The following is a 19,220-nucleotide window of genomic DNA, read 5'->3' as shown; positions in this document are numbered from 1 at the left end:
TTAGTAATATATCTTAAAAGTCTTTAAGGATTAACATTTGGTAATAAAATTTAAAGCATTTCCCTTGCTGAGAACATTTTAAAAAGCTCTTTCATATAAAATATAACAAATTAAAAGCATTCTGTTTGTCATGTTTGTGATTTAACTTGATTATATGTTCCCCTGATTTCTTAATTCTTTTTTTCGCTCACTCTAAATTCACACAACTCTCGCATTCAATTCAATTTTTGGTAAAGACAAATAATTTTTAATTATTTATTTATGCATATGGTAAAGTGGGGGGCGGAGGGGGGCGGCGTGTGCCCTCATTAACAAGACAAATGAAAATGCTGGGAAGAGGAGGGGGTTTGTGAGAAGGCGTTGGTTTGGGGGGGCCCCATTCACAGGCAGTGTTCAGTTGACGCAGTTGTCAGACAGCTTGGCGCTTGGTGTATGTCGACCTTCGCTGGCGGCCACAATGGGGGTGGGGAGAAGGGACGGGGGGTGGTGGGCGGTGGGATGTTAACCCGCAGCAGCAGCAGCTTCCGCTGCGTCCTTGCCCAGCACGCAAGTTGCGTATACGCAGCGTGGTCGCTCCTGCTTATGTTTCCCACTCCTGCTCCTGCTCCTTAACCGTTTCTTCCTTTTCCGCCTTGGGCCAAAAATGGAATGACAGGCAAAGTGAAAAAATGGCAAGGGGCCCAAGCGAGCATTAAGGAATAAGCTCGCTGTGAATATGTTAATTGTGCCGCCATTGTATGAGTGTTGTGTTGTGTGTGTGCACAGTACAAAAAAAGGAGTGAAGAAAATCTGGAAGAAATAAACAGTAAATAAAAGTAAAAACTAGCTAAAATATATATAATCTCTCAGATTTCAGTAATTCAAGAAAAATAATTTTGTAACTATAAAACTTAATTGTATTATCTAAAAGCTAGATAATTTTCCTCCGTGTAGCATTAGGGGGGGGCGTGGATCGGGTGGCTGCTAATGGAACCAAGGGTCCATAAGGGGAAGAGATCCAAACTGCTGACAATGGAAATGTATTATAATTGGAGAGGGAGACAATTTCGTTAGAGATTGATGATGCCTTTGTGGGTAAAGCGCTATTCCTAAGTGGATAAAAAGCTGAATTATCGATATATATCTTATGGCCATGCATTGTGTGTGTTTTATGCCAAGAATATGTTTGAGTATAAAGAACATAATTCTATATATATATGGTATATATATACAATATATTAAATCTAATCTGCCATGAAAACCCTTTAAGTGTGAGCGTTTGATAGAGAATAAAAAGTATTTTATATTAAATATTTAGAGACTTTTGGCTTTAAAATAAAAGTAATACCTTATACTTTATATAAATTCATTTAGTTTATTAATTAATTGATGTTTTATTGGTACACCCAATAACTTTTCTATATATGTTATGGTTTATATTTACATATTTCTAAATAGATATATTTATCGACTCTCTTTTCATCCAAGCATTAATCGATGCTATTTTGTTCGATGTTCGATGTTAATCGATACTTTTGACGAACCGATATCTATTTTAAATATATAATCGATGCAAGTTTATTTTCATCAAAGCAGACAGTTTTTATTTCCCAATCGATACTTATCCGATTTTCAAATTTTAACAATCGATAATTGATCAACACAAACTCAGGGGTCTTATACCCATCAATATCCTAGCCACATTATCCCTTAGCACTGGATTCATGGTCCTCTGCTTCTCCAGACTCACTGGTTGTGCATGAGCCTGCGATAACTGATAAAGATCGGCATAATACTCCATTCCTGGAATTCCCACCGCATTGAAACTTGCCGATACCTCAGTGCAATCGATAATCGATGTCTTGAGTGGTGTAACCAATAGTGTAGAGTAATACGGCACCTTTTTACCCTCGATTAGTTCACGGATTAAAAGGACAGCCGTGCGAGAGCCTGCCAAAAGGTTCCATCTCGACCAACTAAAGTTATGCGATTGAGCCAGGGTCGAAAGGCAGGCATAGCAATGCATCTCCATGACATAGTTCTTCTCACAAGAACCCTCCGTATAGCAAAAGGCATCCTCATCCGGAAAGATATCAACGGCGGACAGGATAAGAGTGGCCTTGAGCTCTGCCAGTGATAGCGTTTTACCAATCATATCGGTAATGATTTGAGTGCTGCCTCCTTGAAAGTTATTAACTGTATAGCCCGATTCCGTTATGGTCATGTCCAAGCTTATCAGTGAGGCTGTGAAGCTAAACAAGATGGTTCCAGGACTAAAAGTTTGATATCTTACTACTCATTTGGAACGTTATATTTTTATATATACGTACTTCTTCATATCTGGTCTTAGGTCCCAAGTCTGGTATGGCATATTGCTGTATTTGTTCAAGGCAAAGCCAAAAATTCCTGAGATTTTAAAAGGGTTTAGGGGTTTTTAAGGTTTTGATTGAATTTTGAGTTCTTACCCAATCTTCCGGTTCGAAATTGTATGGAGAGCTTGTCCTCGTTAAACTTGGTATCATGAACATCGCGGGTACTCCACTTGCCCTGGGTTATGGCTGCCGTGTTGCTAAGTTTCTTACGGCTGCATTTAAGAAATATATCAGTTTTTGGAGTAAAAATTAATTAATAAGAAAGGAAGCTGACTTCGGAAAGCCGAGGTGTGTGTACCCTTAAAGTTAAGCATAGGATCAAGGGTTCGAATGTGCAATAAATCATAACTAAGCAAAAAATGCATTAATATTAATTTTAAAAGGAATTCTGTAGACCTCGTATATCTCCAAGATTATCTAAAATATGCATTTTCTATGTATATTTAAAATATATTTTTTATATGCCAATTTTTAAGATAAATCCAAGTTTTTTAAATGCCATAAATGCATTAATCTTAATTTGAAAAGCTATTCTGTGGCCTTCGTATACCTCCAGAATATCTAAAATATGGGTATACTAGTTTTATTAAAATTATATTTTTACATGCCAATTTTTAGGGTAAATTCAAGTTTTTTAAATATCATAACTAAGCCAAAAATGCACTTAGCCATAAATGCATTAATCTAAATTTAAAAAGCTATTCTGTGGCCTTCGTATACCTCCAGAATACCTAAAATATGGGTATACTAGTTTTATTAAAATTATATTTTTACATGCCAATTTTTAGGGTAAATTCAAGTTTTTTAAATATCATAACTAAGCCAAAAATGCATTAATTTCAAATCGAAAAACAGTTCTGTGTTAGTTTTTAAAAGGTTAACAATTCTGCATATTGAGTTTATAAAACTTTTAAGTTTCAATTTTTTGTCAAAATTTGGATAGTTTTAACGATGTAACCCCTTAAAAAATTTGAACAAATTTTCAAAATTTGAACAAATTTTAAAAATTTGAACAAGTTTTAAAAATTTATTTTTCTTTCCTTAATACCTAGAAAGATTCGCCTGTTGATGCTGATCAAGAATATATATGATTTATGGGGTCGGAAATGACTCCTTCACTGTTAAAAATTGAAATTGAATTTTTTTAATTGATAATTTTGTATATATTTTTTTTTTTTGGGACAATCAAAGTTTTAAAATTGCATAACTATGTCAAAAATGAATTAAATTTAATTCGGAAAGTGTTTCTTTCTTAGTTCTTTGATGGTTAATAAATCTGCATACTAAATTAAATATTTCCGGGTGTTACTTTGTTGAAGGTTTTGTATTTTATAACTTTTTGTACATCGTTTTTATACCCTTGCAGGGTATTATAATTTCAGTCAGAAGTTTGCAACGCAGTGAAGGAGGCACCTCCGACTATATAAAGTATATATATTCTTGATCAGGATCAACAGCCGAGTCGATCTAGCCATGTCCGTCTGTCCGTCTGTCCGTCTGTCCGTCTGTCCGTTTCTACGCAAACTAGTCTCTCAGTTTTAAAGCTATCTGAATGAAACTTTGTAGTTAGCCTTCTATATACTCTCACTCGTATATATGTCGGAACGGGCCGGATCGGACGACTATATCATATAGCTGCCATAGGAATGATCGGAAAATTTTTACAAAAAATTTTTTAACTTTTTCAGTTTTCAATAGAATTGGATCAAATTTGAGATATAGCCATTTTACTATACTCTACAATTTTGAATACAATTTTATGAAAATCGGACTAATATATCATATAGCTCCCATAGGAACGATCGAGAAATTAATTCAATTAAATTTATAACCTATTCAGTTTTCAACTGATTTTCATCAAATTTTAGGTATAGGCATTTTATATTAGTCTTAAATTTTGTGTCAAATTTCATGAAAATCTGACTATTATATCATATAGGTGCCATACAAACGATCATTTGATGTAGAGGAAAAATGCAAATCTTTGAATGTAAAACTGCAAATATAATATGTATAGGTGAATACAATGAAAGCAGGTATTACTTCATTGTTTTTTAACACAAATATATATCATTTATATTGTATGGTTTTTTATTCATAGAAGTTCTATATGCAAGGGTATATAAACTTCGGCGTGCCGAAGTTAGCTTTCTTTCTTGTTAATATTTTATTTTTTTGGGACAATCAAAGTTTAAAAATCGCATAACTTTGTTAAAAATGCCTTAATTTCAATTCAGAAATCGTTCCTGTGTTAGTTGTTTGACGCTTAACAAATCTGCATACTCTATGTAATTATTTAAAAAATCAATTTTTTCGATTTTTGACGATGTAACCCTTTTTTTTAATTTATTTTTATTTTTTTTTTTTAATTTTGTTACTTTCCGAAATGTGTTCATGCTGATCAAGAATATATATGATTTATGGGGTCGGAAATGACTCCTCCATTATGTTTAATATTATTATGTTTTTAATATTATAATACCCTGTAAGGGCATAAAAATGTAAACTTATTTTGATCAAGTTCAAGATAATGTAATTAGAAAATAAATGTTATGTGTTAAAACTCTTCGATTCCAGTTAACTTTGTTTTTTTCTTTCTTTTATTTATTTATTTCACAGTCACTCGTTTTTTGTAATGAGCCAAATGTGAAAATAAGAAAATAATTTGATTAAAATATTTGAAAGTATAAAAATTAAATGTTTAAATAAGTTTCAAAGAACTTGAAAATCTCTTTCTCCCCTAACTCTCTTTAAATCACATAAACCAGTTTCTGGCTAGTCCGTTTTCCCCAGGTGTTGTTCAATATTATGTATTTCAATTACATTCAGCCAAGGTATAATAGAATCTCCCCCTCAATCGAGGGAATTGAAAACCCCGATCAATCAATCTGCCAATTAAGGACCTTATGTATATCTTACCTTTCGCTGTCAGTGGTGTCGCTGTGACTCGAGGGACCAAGTAAATCGTGCAGGGTATTGGCCGTTGTGGAGGCACCTCCTCCACCTCCTTCAAGCAGCTCCACGAGGCTGTCCACATCGTCGTCATCATCCTCGCTGCTATCCATGCTATTGGAGCGCTTGGTTGTGGCCTGGTCTGCATCCGTTTCCTGTGGAAGCTGAGAGTCCTTCACAAACGAGATTCCCGTGTAATAAGCAAAGGCAGCAGCTGCCGTGGCTGGCTGAAGGACATCCACTAGCTCCTGGCTGAGTGGCTGTATGTCCTCGGAAAGATTGCCATCACCAAGTCCGGCTGGATCTTTTTCACCACCTGAAGTTGTTGTTTATTATGAAGTTTCTAAGGAGTTTTTAAACCTACTCACCTGCCGCCTCACTTGATCTTGAGCCAGTGGGTGAGAGCTGCTCTGATATCTGCTGGATAAGCTCCTCCTGCTGATCCCTAGGCAACTGTAGTAGCCACAATCTATCCATATCCTCGATGAGCTGTGAGAAAAGGTATCCCTGGTGATGAGCTGGTGGCGCAGTTCGTGGCGCCATTTGCCGGAACTTGAGGAGCTTGTCAAAGCATAGAGGTGGAAACATCTCTGCCGGTTCCTCCGTGTCCAGGAACTCAGCTCCCAGTCCCGTTTTGGAACTCAAATTCAGTTCGCTTGGCGTCACCAGCAACAGTTGATCCTCCTTGGGGCTATCCGGTCCCTGACCCAGTCGAATGTGCGTTTGCCGGGCCAAAAACATTACTTTTCGCTGTCGCAATCCCGTGCTTTCGGAAACCGGTGTAGTCTGCTCTAGACGGACACAGAATCCCTGAGGCAGACGGGGCACCACAAAATCCTTGACCAAACCATATAAATCCACATCGCTGGGTATGGCACGCAAATCAAAATCATTAATTTCACGGAGCACCTGTTGCCGCGAGGCATCTCCCGGCATGCCATCCGACTTTTGGGATCGCATTCTCCTGGCCGGACAACGGGGTGAACTCTTCAGGGGACTGGGCTGGGCATGGGTGGAGAGAGGTGTGGCCTCTGTGGGCGTGGCAGTTGTACCCGCCGCTGTGCCACTCACAGCGCCCGTGGCATCTCCCTCTGCATCCCCTTCGTTAGTTGGATGCTTTAGTTCTGGTTTCACTCCATCGGCTAGCTCCATTTCCAGGGTCTCCACATGGGTTTCCCAGCGACAGGCCACTGGTGGCTCAAACCAAATTACAGAATCTGGTAGTCTTTACATATATTATATTCTATAATTAGTTATTAATATAAACTTGAGTGAATTACTTACTGTAGAGTGACCAAAGCTAGCTTGTCCAGAGCCGCTTCAATCATTCGCATTTCAGCTTCAATCTCCTCGGGAAGACGCCGCACTCCTGGCAACACTGGAGGCGGTGGCTTGTAGGTTTGATAGTATTCCTTGTGCACCAAACTATTGGCCGAGGTTACTAAAGGTACACAATCTAAATCAAGGACTTCTTTAAGGGGCTCTATAATACTCAACTGGTTCGTATAAAGGATCTTGCATTTAGCTGCTTATCCTGTTGAGGTGTCTCCAGGAAATCAATGCAATAGACACCTCCAATGATGCGATACTTTCTCAGATTGACATCCGTCTCCAGCATACCATAAGCCTCCGGTCCAATGGCCCTACGATGGGCTTTACTTAACTCATCCTCGTACTCGGCATAGAGTTTGTCCACATCATAGGTGCGTTCACTTGGCGGCTGAGAGCTGGCCGAGTGCTGATCTTGGGTAAGTTGCTCCAGTTCCGAGAGCGGTATATCCCTACCACACTCATCCAGCATGGCCTGCAGGATCTCTTTGCGTTTGCGCCACTCGCGTTTTGTTTGACGAAGGATATCTGTGGGGAAGGTAATCAATATCAAAGTAAATATATAGAATATAAAGGATTTAACTCACTGGCATTGGCAGAGCGAGCATGCTTTAGGCAGTAGCTACTACAGTAATCACTAAAGTGATCGTAATTCAACCAGAGACCCCTCAAGGCCGAACTCTGTAGGTGAACTGTGGGTGGCAAGGATATTTGCATTTCAATGGTGGGAAAATCAATCTCATTGTGAGCCGATTGCTCGCCTATGCGGGCCTTGGGGTTGACAGCACTAAGAATATTTAATAATAGTTAATTATTTAATTGATTAATAAGTAAAACTTACATTTGAGCGTCCTTGGAGAAGGTCCACACAAAGCTTTGAAACACATCCGAACTGTAAATGTGCTTGGAAACCCCAGGCCTATCGATTCTGTAGGGAAATATTTAAATTTCAAAGACTTTCAAGTACTCTCCTCACTTACTCCATATCCCTTTCGATATGCGACATGGTTTTGTAGGTAAACTCATCTAGATGTTGTCTCAGGAAAACCCTCATTTCCGTTTTGAGTTTCCTGAGATCAGCAGCCACATGAATGGAACGTTGCTTGAAGGGCAACATCTCATCCAATTCATTGAGAATCTGAAATGCAAAATCATATTATACCTTAGAGAAATCTCTAATCTCTCTACGCACCCCTAGCACTTCCTTGATCCTCTGCGAGTAGACATCACCAAGACGTCCTTGCTGCTGGCGCAATGAGATCCTCGTAAGATCCGGAACCTGGGCATCCTGGGTGAGCAGAGTGCGTTCATCGGTGCGGAGTAACCAGTTTCGGGACTCTAAATGACGCTTGGCTATATCCGTGTGCCACTGATGGATATACTTTCGCAAATCACTCGGACTTGCGGCATTTGGTAGGCCATTGCAACGCATGAATTTCTCCCAATCACGCTCATGACGTTCGCCATCTTTGATGGCTTCAATGGCCGTGCGAACGGCATCGAAGAAGAGCATGCTGTCCTTGAGCTGAGAGCGCCGTTTCCGGTTCTCGGCCACTTCCTGTTGCTGACGATGTTTGGCCTGTTCCATCTCTAGCTTCTTGCGCTGCCGAGCCTCCTCCAGCTTCTTGAGTCTGTGGGGTGGGATTAGGTTTTCCATATTAACTCTTAAGATTTTTAGGGTATTACTCACTTTTCCTTTTCCATTTCGATCCGCATGAGTTCGGCCTGCTCCGCCTCCAGGCGAGCCTTCTCCTTCTTCGAGAGCTTCTTCTTGGGCGGCTGTCCATGAAATTTGCATTATTGTCAATCATTATGATTATTAGCATCTGCCTCGGAGGTAAATCTTACCATTTTATCCTACTAACTAGTCCTTAACCGGCTTCAAAATGAAGCTATATTGATCCAACACGAGTCCTGGAGTCCTGGCAACCCTGATAACTTGGTCTTTGTTTTTGTTTTCCTTTTCGGTCAGCTGCCCCGGGCAACTCAGGTGGCCGAAAGCAATCCTTTCTAGACTTGCCATAATTTTCCCTAATTAAATATTCAATGGCAGCTTAGCTTAGCACGAAAATGTTTACCAAGAGTCCCCCGTCAAGTTGAAAGCGGCGGGAAACTATCCGGTGGCAAAGGATTGCCAAGGATTCGCCAGTATTCAGCCGGATTGAGGATGGTGGGTGAGGCCTGTGGGAATTTCACCTTCAGCCAGGGATTCCGGATGAAGTGAGAAGACAGCCACGATGCCATCGCCACCTTGGGGAGTTGCGGCTGCCTAATCTGGAAAAGCACTGAGCCCAGAATGGGGGAAATGCAATCAGAAAAGCATACAGAGAGTCTAATTACTGGCTTTATCTTTTATTTGGAAAATTAATACTGCTATTTGAATAGTGAAATAAGTGATAAAATGTTATAAAAGGGCTGGGAAAAGAAATATATATAAAATATCCTTGGAAAATAAGTAAAGTTCTTATTAATATTTTCTTCTTGATGCAACATCACATCGATTAATTAAAAGTTTAATTAAAATTGTCTTAACTCTTAAATAAATATGATTGATTTGCTTAAAATTTGATATCCCTGATTTTAAATAGTGATTTTGTTCGCTTATTTATCATTGTCCAACGTTTCAATCAATTGCAATTATTTATATTCCTTTTTTTGCTTTCGTTTTATCAATTGGTAATTAAAATATTTGTCATGACAACGAACAACTTTATTGATGGCTGTGAAATTTTCATGCTGTTTTGATTCCTTTAGGAATTTCAGCCTTTTATAATAATTTTATTGATTTCCCACGATGTTTTATTTTTTCTTCTATTTTTCTCTTGAATCATTTGCCATTTTCCTCGTTTTAAGCATTTTATTTTCCTCTTTTCCCTGGTTGGTTTTTTATACCTTTTTGCCGCATGTTTTACCCTTGGCTCCCTCGGACCATGTCAGCCCAAAGAGCCCTGGCCAAGTCTGTGTCTTGGGTTTCCGGAGGTGTCAAGGTGACAACGTCGCTTAATTACCGGCCTATTTAAATTTGTAGCCCCAGCTAATTGCTGACTTAGACACATTAATAGTATGGGTTTGGGAGTCGATTTAAGTTTGGGTTAACCTAAGATGAGGATTTAAGGATAAGGATAAGAAAGCTAAGCTAGGCATGGTCACATTGGTTAATCGGGTGATTTGTACATCTATCTCAATCTTACTTAAGTAAAGTAAGTAGATAAATATGATCATTAATTAACTCTGAACAGTAAGTATTCATGACCAGTAATTAACTCTGAACAGTAAGTATCAATGAACATTAAGTAACTATGACCAGTAATTATCTATGAGCAGTAAGTAAATATGACCAGTAAGTAACTCTGAACAGTAAGTATCTATGACCAGTAAGTATCAATTAAGTAAGTAACATTAAGTAACTCTGAACAGTAAGTATCTCTGAGCATTAAGTATCTATGACCAGTATGTATGTATGATCAGTAGTTACTAACTCTGAACACTAATTAACAATGACTTGCAAGTTTTGTAACACAACACATATCTGAGATCTGGCTGGTAGAAGTCACTTCGTTCCGGGGATGTTAGAACTAGTTGGGAATCATATGTTCAGAAGTGCGAGATTTGTTTTGAAACAAATTTAAGCTATTTCAATGAAAGTATGGGGTTCTTCTTATATCTAATTTTACTTCTTTATAAGTCGGAGCATGGCGAATCGCATGGCGATATATCTAATATATAAAATTCTCGTGTCACAGTTTTCGTGCCCTTACTCCTCCGAAACGGCTTGACCGATTTTGATGAAATTTTTTGTGCTTATCCGGTATCTATGAGAATAGGCCAACATCTATTTTTCATCCCCCTAAATGTTAGGGGTAGTCCACCCTTAGCGTTTCCAAGTGACCCTACTGCTGCGCCATCTACAGGCAGCCAGCTGAATCAAAGCATTTCCTGTCAAACATTCGAAACATATTGAAAGAAGAAACTTGAAAAGTTCTGAACCGTTTATGCCCAAATTTTTAGAGAACATGCGTTGAGGTTACAGCTCGGTTATTGACTACTTTTGATGTTGATAGCTTATCTGCGGCTGCGAATATATCTATTTTTTTTAGCGTTTCCCCGTGCCCCTACTACTGCGCCCTCTACAAGCAAATCAAAGCATTTCCTGTCAAACATTAAAAACATATTGAAAGAAGAAATTGGAGATACAAATTTTATTTTTTGTTCAGGTTCAGTAAGAAACGAAGTCATGCCACCAAAAAAGTCGAGATTGGGTCGTTGTATTCGCAATACAGAAGCAAAAAGACGTAAGATTACGAATATGACTGACGAAGAACGGGCCTCCTTCCGAGAGACTGAGCGGCAGAGAGCAATGCAAATGCACATAGAGGAATCAGCAGAAAGACGAGCAGATAGGCTTGAGAGAAAACGATTGAGAGTTAGGCAGTCGCGTTCTGCAGCAATCGATTTGATTCACTCTCAAAATAATGATCGCGACAGGGCAAGGGTAACTGAAGCGCGTTTACAGCTTGCAGCAGATCAAACCCTGCAATACAATCGTCTTGCATTCAGATATAATCCAACTGTTGATTATAGCTCGAATCGCAATGTCGTTATTGGCCAGATGCATCAGGTCTGCATATACTGTCAGGCTCTCAAATTCAAAAACGAACCAAAAGGATTGTGTTGCGCTTCCGGGAAAGTGAAATTGCCTCAACTTGAAGCACCACCAGAGCCTCTGCACTCTCTATTCGCTGGATCTACTGCTGAATCGAAGCATTTCCTGTCGAACATTAGGAAATACAACTCTTGCTTTCAAATGACGTCATTTGGTGCGGAAATTATAACTGCGCAATTCATGCCAACTTTTAAAATCAAAGGACAAATCTATCATAAAGCCGGTTCCCTGCTTCCGTTCCAAGACAGCGAACACAAATTTCTTCAAATGTACTTCATTGGTGATGATGGAGATGAAGTAGATGCACGTTATGGAATCAATAAATCGCTGAAGAGGCCAATTATTTCGCAGCTACAGAATCTTTTTCACGAACGGAACAATTTGGTGCGTTTATTCAAAACAGCAATCGATATGATGCCTTCGGATACCCATAAAATTGTCATTCATGCAGACAAAACGCCTGCTGGAGAACATATCAGGAGATATAATGCTCCAACTATAGACGAAGTGGCAATTGTCATAGTCGGGGATCAGTTTCAACCTCGAGATATTGTTCTCCATCGACGAAACGATCGATTGGTAAACGTCGCAGAAACTCACCGTTGTTACGATGCTTTCCAGTATCCACTAATCTTCTGGGATGGTGCCGATGGATACCATTTCAATGTGACTTATTTCTTATGCGTTCAACCACAATATGCCACAGAGAAACGTGGCAGTCCATTTGGAGAATGGTCAACGTGTCTATTTCACAGAAAAAAATGTGTCCTGAAGAGTCCTGAATCGGCCAGCGACAACTCTGACTGCCTTCTTCACCTTATGCCAGGAAGATGATTTTGCCAGAACCTTGATGTATTCAGAAGTGCCCTCTTAACCATAATATGCCCGTGCGAAGCCGGGACGGGCCGGCTAGTACATATATATATATCTGCCATAGGAACGATTGGAAAATTGCAAGACATAATATTATAACCTTTCCACTTTTCAACATATTTTCATTAAATTAAATATATATCCATTATATATTTATCTAGAATTTTGTGTTAAATTTTATGAAAATCGGGATTTGAAAATAATGAAATAAATTTATGCATACAAAGGATAGTTCATTAAAGTAATCCTGAGATGATTCTTAGAAATATCCTTATTTTTGCATTCCTTTCATTGCCAACTTTAGTTTACCTCTCACTTTGTAGTTTGTTGTCTCCTCTTTTCTCCTCCTGAGCTTTATTATCTCAAATTTTATCTCCTCTCCCAGGTGTCTTATTTCGTTTTGTTTGGATATTTATTGTATATAAGCCGCTGCCAGCTTTCCCCCTGGGAGAGCATTGAGAGGGCAGAGGCCACAGGACATGGACGTATAATCCCTTCCCTCACTATCCTCCGAACAGGTGCTCCTTCCTCTGGCTTATAATGTGATATAATTTGTGTAAATAATACAGATTGTGGGGTCACTGGTTGTTGGCATGACAGTGCCTAGAGACTTGGGGGCGTAATTAGTTTAAATTGGTTGCGGGGAAGTGCAACAAATTAGGAAAATGGCAAAAATAGCAAAAATGGAAAGCGGAAAATGGGAAATGGTAAATGGCAATGGCGAAATGTCAAATGGCGGGGATGGTGTGGTGAAAATGGTGGGATTTGTGCCAGATGCACAATAAAAATTTATCATACGCACCGTTGACGTTGACAGATCGTTGCAGCTGAAGCGCTGCAAGTTGTCAGGCGACAAACTTGCAACAAAAGCAATAAAAACTGAGAGCTTAGAAACTTCTTTCACCAGTGCTGACTCAATATCCTAGCTTAAAATTCTATAAAAAAGATAAAATACATGGAAAAATACAATAAAATATATATGTTGCCTATCTGTAATTCTTCTGCTAGAAATTTTCGTATAAAATTCTATAAACCAAAATGGAAAAACTGTCAGCACTGGTGGCCACACAGCTTATCCTCAGCTGCCTGGGTATCCTTTCACTCCTTTCACTCCTTTCCATCATCATCTCCACACGCTCGAGTGAACTCTGCAATCTGACAGAAATTGGTGAATGGCGAATGGTTAAATGCTTCGTGTTGCAAATGCAACTGCAACTGCAACTCAAGCGGAAGCTTGTGCCGGAGAGTTGCCTTTGTTTAACCCCATGATGTCGAGATGAGGATGATGATGAAGAGATGATGTTGACGATGATGATGACGATGATGCTGTAATACGAATTTGTCTCACACTCTCTCTCTCTCGTATTGTCTCTCGTCTCGGGTGTGAAAAGGCGCCTTCTGAATGCTAAATTACTTACAGACCAAGCTACAATCGTTCCTACACACACACAGATTAGCTTATGAATGAATATATATGCACAGAATCTGGCAAACTATTCATTTCAAACAATTAAATCATTGAGGAAAAAATCACCATTACCTGTGGCTTTATCCCGTGGTGAGCCATATATATACTTTTATTTCAACAATTATTTGCTTTGTAAATGTGAATGTAAACCCTTCAATTACTTGCTGAAACACAGCTTGACATCCCTTTTGTTTTGCTTTATTCTCTCTGTCGATTTTATAATTATGTGTATATATATTTCTGGGACTATCACTGGTGTCCAACTGGGCGAGAATGATTCCGGTTATGGAGGAGGAAGAGGAGGCTGGGGAAGAAGGAACCCAGGAACGTGACACTCACTTCTCTGGGAAGTGGATGAGGCCGATGATGGAGGGTTTTGTGATCCGAGGTGGAATGCCTTCTTAATGTGCTCGATGCGACGTTGATGGCATTGCAAATGTGCACACGCTTCGGGTCCCCCAAAAACCTGTGGCAATGTGGCAGAGTGAGGGCACTGAGAGAAATACCAGAAACAAAGATATAATATATATAATTATAAAAGTAAAAGGTTGCAGTAATCAAAAGAATAACTACTAAGAAGTTGTAAATATTAAACATACCTCAAAGTTAAAGCTTTGCTTCTTTTTTATATACTTTTCTCTGTGTGCTTGAAGTACTTAACAGACTGATAGAAACGGACAACCTCCGACCGATTTCCTCACATTTTGCACCCATTCTCTCCATGTTGTTCCTCCATGTTCGATGTCAGATTTGGAAGACTGTAGTCTGTGGTATGGAATATGGCATGGGAATAATGGGAGGGCATGCCATCTCGCCTTTGAACACTGAAAATTGCAAATATATTGAGACATTCCCCATAAGCTAAATGATGATTCCCATTTGGAGATGATCACCGAATCGTTGACATAATTGAACCAATGGAGAGCTTTGTTTTGGCATCTTTGGGGCAATCAATGAGAAGCATACATATATGCTAATGGCTTTTGGGGAAAAGCCAGCCAAGGACCGAAGTGTTTTTCTATTAAATTGTGTAAATTATGGAATTTTTAAATGTCCACAAACATGATGTTATGCAAAATGAAACAGTTTTACACATATACATATAAGATTTCAGTCACTTTGTAACTTGTAAATGTTAAATCTGAAAGTTCTCCTATATAAACTAATAATTTTAATTATAATAAAAATACCTACCATCAAAAAATATATATATCTTTAATAATTTTGTATTTTTCTTATTTTTCCAGCTATTTCTGTGAACGTAAATTCTCATATCGTCGTTTAATCGCCTTCCTGCCCTATGAACTATATCAACAACAACAAAAATTACAACAACAACAACAAGAAAAAGTCAACCCAAAAGCAATCATTTAAAAGCTAATAGCAAGTAAAAGTTGTAATTGGAACAAATGTTGTACATACCTACGATTATAATTGTAAATAAATTTGTACAAAAGTAATTGCGAATACCCGGATCACCATAAGTAATAATACATATAGAAAAAAAAATCAATTAAACATTATATTAAATATAATGAGATGATAATTAGGCTTTTTTCCAAAAAACACAAACTCTTCGTCCGATTTATTCGTTCATATAAAAAATGATTATGTAATAATAATTCCAAATTACTTTCAAATCACGGGATCCCAAAAATATCGAAAATAGTCGTACTCATCGACTATCGACTATTGCATGAACGGTAATCGCAATCGGAACCATTAATCGGCCAAAAAAAAAAGGAACAAAAAATCAATTTGACGCAAATCGTTTTTGGCCAGCAAAATTTAGCTAGAAGACAAAATATACAAGAAGAGGAATTTTTTGCATACAACAAAATTTAACAACAAAAGAAACCAAATATAAATTTAGAGCAAATAAATAAAAGAAAACAACAACAACAAGAGAATACCAAGCAAACGCAGAGACCCAACAATAATTAGCATTAAAAATTGGTTAACAAAACGCAACACCCCGAAAACAAGAAAGCTTGGAAGAAAAAGGATAAGTTGTACGCCCATTGTGATTATTAATTTTAGACATTAGGCCAAGAAACCAAACGGCAAAGAATATCGTTGCTTGGCCAAAAAGGAAACACTGAATACAGCCAAAAATCGACCAAGAGCTAAGGATATCGCAAAACCAAAAGCAACATTAGCCGCCCAAAAAAAAAAGGATTATTAGAAAGATTATTAGCCGCAAAACTCTTAGTTCAATTCCATCCAAAAGAAAGTAAGAAGAAAAACCAAATGTGAAGCGGTGCTAAAAAAGGGAAGAGTTAAGGAAACCATTGATGCGGCTAAAAAAGATCAGAAACAACGACAGCTCAGATCTGTAAAAAACCCATCCTATAACCTAAACTAAAAAGATAACTCTAGGTTTCTCCTTCAACGCGTCGCGAGTGCGCTTAACCGTTTCCGTTTCCGGTCTCGCTTCCGTTTCCGCTACCGCAACCGCTTCCGCTTCGGTTTCGAGTTCAAATTCAACGTCACACTTTTAATTCAAACAACCGCCAAGATGACAATGTGGCAGAGTGGCGGCATGGGAGGCCATGGCTCCCAGAATAATCCATGGATGAAGCTGATGGGGATCGTACACAAGGAGCGACGCCACACGGACAATGTTCAGAGTCAGTCCGGTTCCAATGAGCGCAACCTCAACCAGTGAGTACAAAATAATCTATCTATCACTTTAAATATATATCTAATAATTAACTAAAAAAGGACATCACGTGCTTTGTCCTAAAGTGCAGTGCAACAAGCGGAAATGGAAACTAGTGATAAGTGTGGTGCGGCCACATCCTTGTTTTGTTTTGAGACTTCCTTTTTTGGGTCCGCAATAAGCGTAATTCTGCATAGTTATGCCACAGAATCGGGCTCAGGCAACAAGGATATGCCACACTGCTTGCGCAGGAAAGTATGCAAAGCTTTTTTGTCCTCCTTCGCCTTCTTTTCCTCCTCCTACTCCTGTCGAATGTGGATGCCATGTTATGCATATTGGTCGTAAAACATGCGCCAACTGCGCAATTAAATGGCCCGCAATGCAAATGGAATGCCCCAGGACATGGCCAGGACATGGGTTGAGGGGAGTGGAGGAGTCATTTGCCACAAATCAACGCCGGCCACTATACTACCCCCTTGTCCACCTACATTTCTTGTTTTATTTCCCTTCATTCCTTTTTTGTTTTTTGTGTGAAGCGTCCTGTGAATGATATATCCAAAAGGGTTTGGCTGACGGTGGCCAACTATCATTACCCAGTTCCCTGGGCTTTTAAATTGGCTATAAATGCGCTGGAGCATAAATGGATTTACACACATGCAGCTTGTTGCTCCGTGCTCTGCAGTCGTGGTTTCCCATTTCCCATTTTCCTCGATTTCCATTTCCATGTTGCATGCAAATACAAGTCACTGCAGTGACACGGCCCCCAGAAAAGGGGAAAAAAAAAAAATATATATATATAACGCCCACATCGAACTCTCAGTCGAATCCATTTTCGACTTTTTCTCAACTTTCTTTTTTTGATGTGTGTTTGTGGCATCGAAGGAAGCGTAATGCAAAATGCACTTCCGCCGGATGAGGAGCACAGACGGAAGCTGTGTAGATTGCAAGATGGTTGCCAGAGAAAAAAACAAAAATAAGTACAGCAATTTGATTGAAGTACCACCAGATGCTATATACTCAAGCATTGATGTAGAAAATTCGATATAAATAAGGGTGTTTTTCATGTTTAGGAATAAAAACGTGAGTAATATAAAAGAAAAGCAGGTTAGGTTTGCTTAATTTTGCAATTTCTAATTTAAATGATTCGATTGAATGGATAATCAATGGATTTTGATTAATTAGGAAAGAAAAACCCAAGTTATCTTGAGCTTAAATGAGGCGTGGGACCGTGTTTCTAGGTAAAGTTTCTATAATAGAACCTCAAATAATTATTTTTTCCAGTGCTAAATTAAATTATTGAAACTTTGCAGGAGTTTTACTAAAATTTGCAAAGTTCCAGGAGTTATCCAGAGTAATGAATATTTATCTACATTGCTATAGAGCATCTTTTAAATGGGCACATATCCATAGTCCAATTCTCCTTTTTATTTTTCAGTGCCCAAAGTTTTATGTTCAGAGTTAAACTTTTCAATTGCTCTCCAGGACTCGATGGGAGAACTTTACTCGACCGGATTAATTGAACTAGTTCCCCAATTTGCCAACTAATGTGCTCTAGTAGGATTCAGCTCTAGGATCCTGCGTCCTTTCTTCGTTTTGCTGCTGCTTTCCGTGGGGCATCATAAATTTACACTCATACACACACACACTCACAATGGAAAGCACTTGAAAATGAAAGGATAATAATAATATTTTTATTTTATTATATTTTTAGTTTTTTCTTTTTGTTTTTTTTTTTCTTTTGTTGCAGCATCAACATATGAGAGGTCAGGCAGGGGTTGGGCAGGGCTTAAGTGCACTCAAGTGCCAAAGGGGGGCATGCATGTGCATGCATGTGCATGTGTGTAACTGTAAATGCATGCAGCCGGTGTTGGAAAGTGCTCGCTAACTGTGCGATGATTTTGGGATTCAGCCGGATTATTTTCGCCAAGTATACTTTTTTTGTTTTCTTTTCGTACAATTTATGTTTCAACTCTTTTGCCCTATATGTCCTTTGCAATTTTCTCCCCCAGGTTTTCTTCTTTCGTTTCCTTTTTGCCCTTTACCGTGCACTTCTCGTACTCTCTAAGTCGTGGTTTCCGCCTCTACTGAAACTTATGAATTATTTTATTGCCTCTCAAAATGAATTTCAAATTGTTCATATACTTAAGTGGTGGATTTCAAGGGCTTAAAGCGAATTTGGTAAAGCAAGGACTTTTGTTGGAAATCTATTAGGACACAATAAGGGTTCTTGGGTTGAAAGAGTAGCTAATTTTAATATGCAGTTAGGTAAATAAATAAAAAGGACTTTAAAGAAGTACATTAAATGTACAGAAAGTATGATTAAATGTAAAGGATGAAAGATTTTAGTATTAAAATATTTAAATTAAAAAAAAAAAAAAAAAAACACACATGAAAAGGTATCTAAATATAGGACAAAGAACTTTTTAGCCTTTAGTTTTAACCAATTGGTAGCTTTCAATAGAAAAATAAATAAATAAACTATATATTGGGAACCAAATTCAAAGTTAATTTGTTTCTTTTCTCTACATAAAATTATGTAGTCTAATTTTTGAGATCTTTTTAGGTTTATTAAAGGGGTTTAGGTTTATTTTAGGTTTATTTAGGGTTATTAAAAACCCTATTGACCTACGCTAGTTCTCAAATATTCTTTAAATTCTCATCAATCAAGAAGTTGTGTAGAATATAATTAGCTTTAGAACTGTTTTTCATAAACATAAAACTTGGAACAGATCGATTCCCATTTCTTTAAAATGATATATGGGCAAACCTACAATTTATGTTTATTATTTGCACCCCCAAATAAAAAAAAACACGGGAAAACACCAAAAGTATCCCTTCCTATATATTTATGATTTTATTCAACAGTTTGATGTGCTGTTTTATTTATATATTTCTATATCCTTTTTGTGTGCATGCATAAAT

General features: G+C 38.1%; 2 protein-coding genes across 4 annotated transcripts in view; one reads left to right on the top strand and one right to left on the bottom strand.

Moving 5' to 3' along the window:
* Positions 1-1,340: 1,340 nt before the first annotated feature.
* LOC110184296 (uncharacterized) lies at positions 1,341-8,569 on the bottom strand. The gene is made up of 13 exons (XM_020952783.2): positions 8,481-8,569; positions 8,323-8,411; positions 7,825-8,263; positions 7,613-7,770; positions 7,474-7,560; positions 7,220-7,419; positions 6,801-7,160; positions 6,588-6,744; positions 5,672-6,528; positions 5,271-5,619; positions 2,445-2,563; positions 2,310-2,385; positions 1,341-2,252 (listed from the first exon to the last, which is right to left on the bottom strand). The coding sequence occupies exons 1-13, from the start codon at positions 8,481-8,483 to the stop codon at positions 1,637-1,639; spliced, it is 3,510 nt and encodes a 1,169-aa protein (XP_020808442.2). The 5' UTR covers positions 8,484-8,569; the 3' UTR covers positions 1,341-1,636.
* Positions 8,570-14,879: 6,310 nt separating this feature from the next.
* The window catches only part of LOC110184297 (potassium voltage-gated channel protein Shaker), a 128,313-nt gene continuing 123,972 nt past the window's right edge, over positions 14,880-19,220 (top strand). For all 3 annotated transcript variants that reach the window (XM_086836766.1, XM_086836765.1, XM_086836779.1), the window contains exon 1: positions 14,880-16,300. In XM_086836766.1, the coding sequence (XP_086692892.1) occupies positions 16,155-16,300 (146 nt within the window). In that variant the 5' untranslated portion in view covers positions 14,880-16,154. The remainder of the gene's footprint in view (positions 16,301-19,220) is intronic.

The sequence above is a fragment of the Drosophila serrata genome, unplaced genomic scaffold (genome assembly GCF_035046125.1).
Source record: "Drosophila serrata isolate PLE 108 unplaced genomic scaffold, ASM3504612v1 contig_293, whole genome shotgun sequence".
Lineage (NCBI taxonomy): Eukaryota > Metazoa > Arthropoda > Insecta > Diptera > Drosophilidae > Drosophila > Drosophila serrata.
The sequence above is the reverse complement of the archived record's forward strand: the minus strand, read 5'-3'. Positions and strand labels throughout refer to the sequence as shown.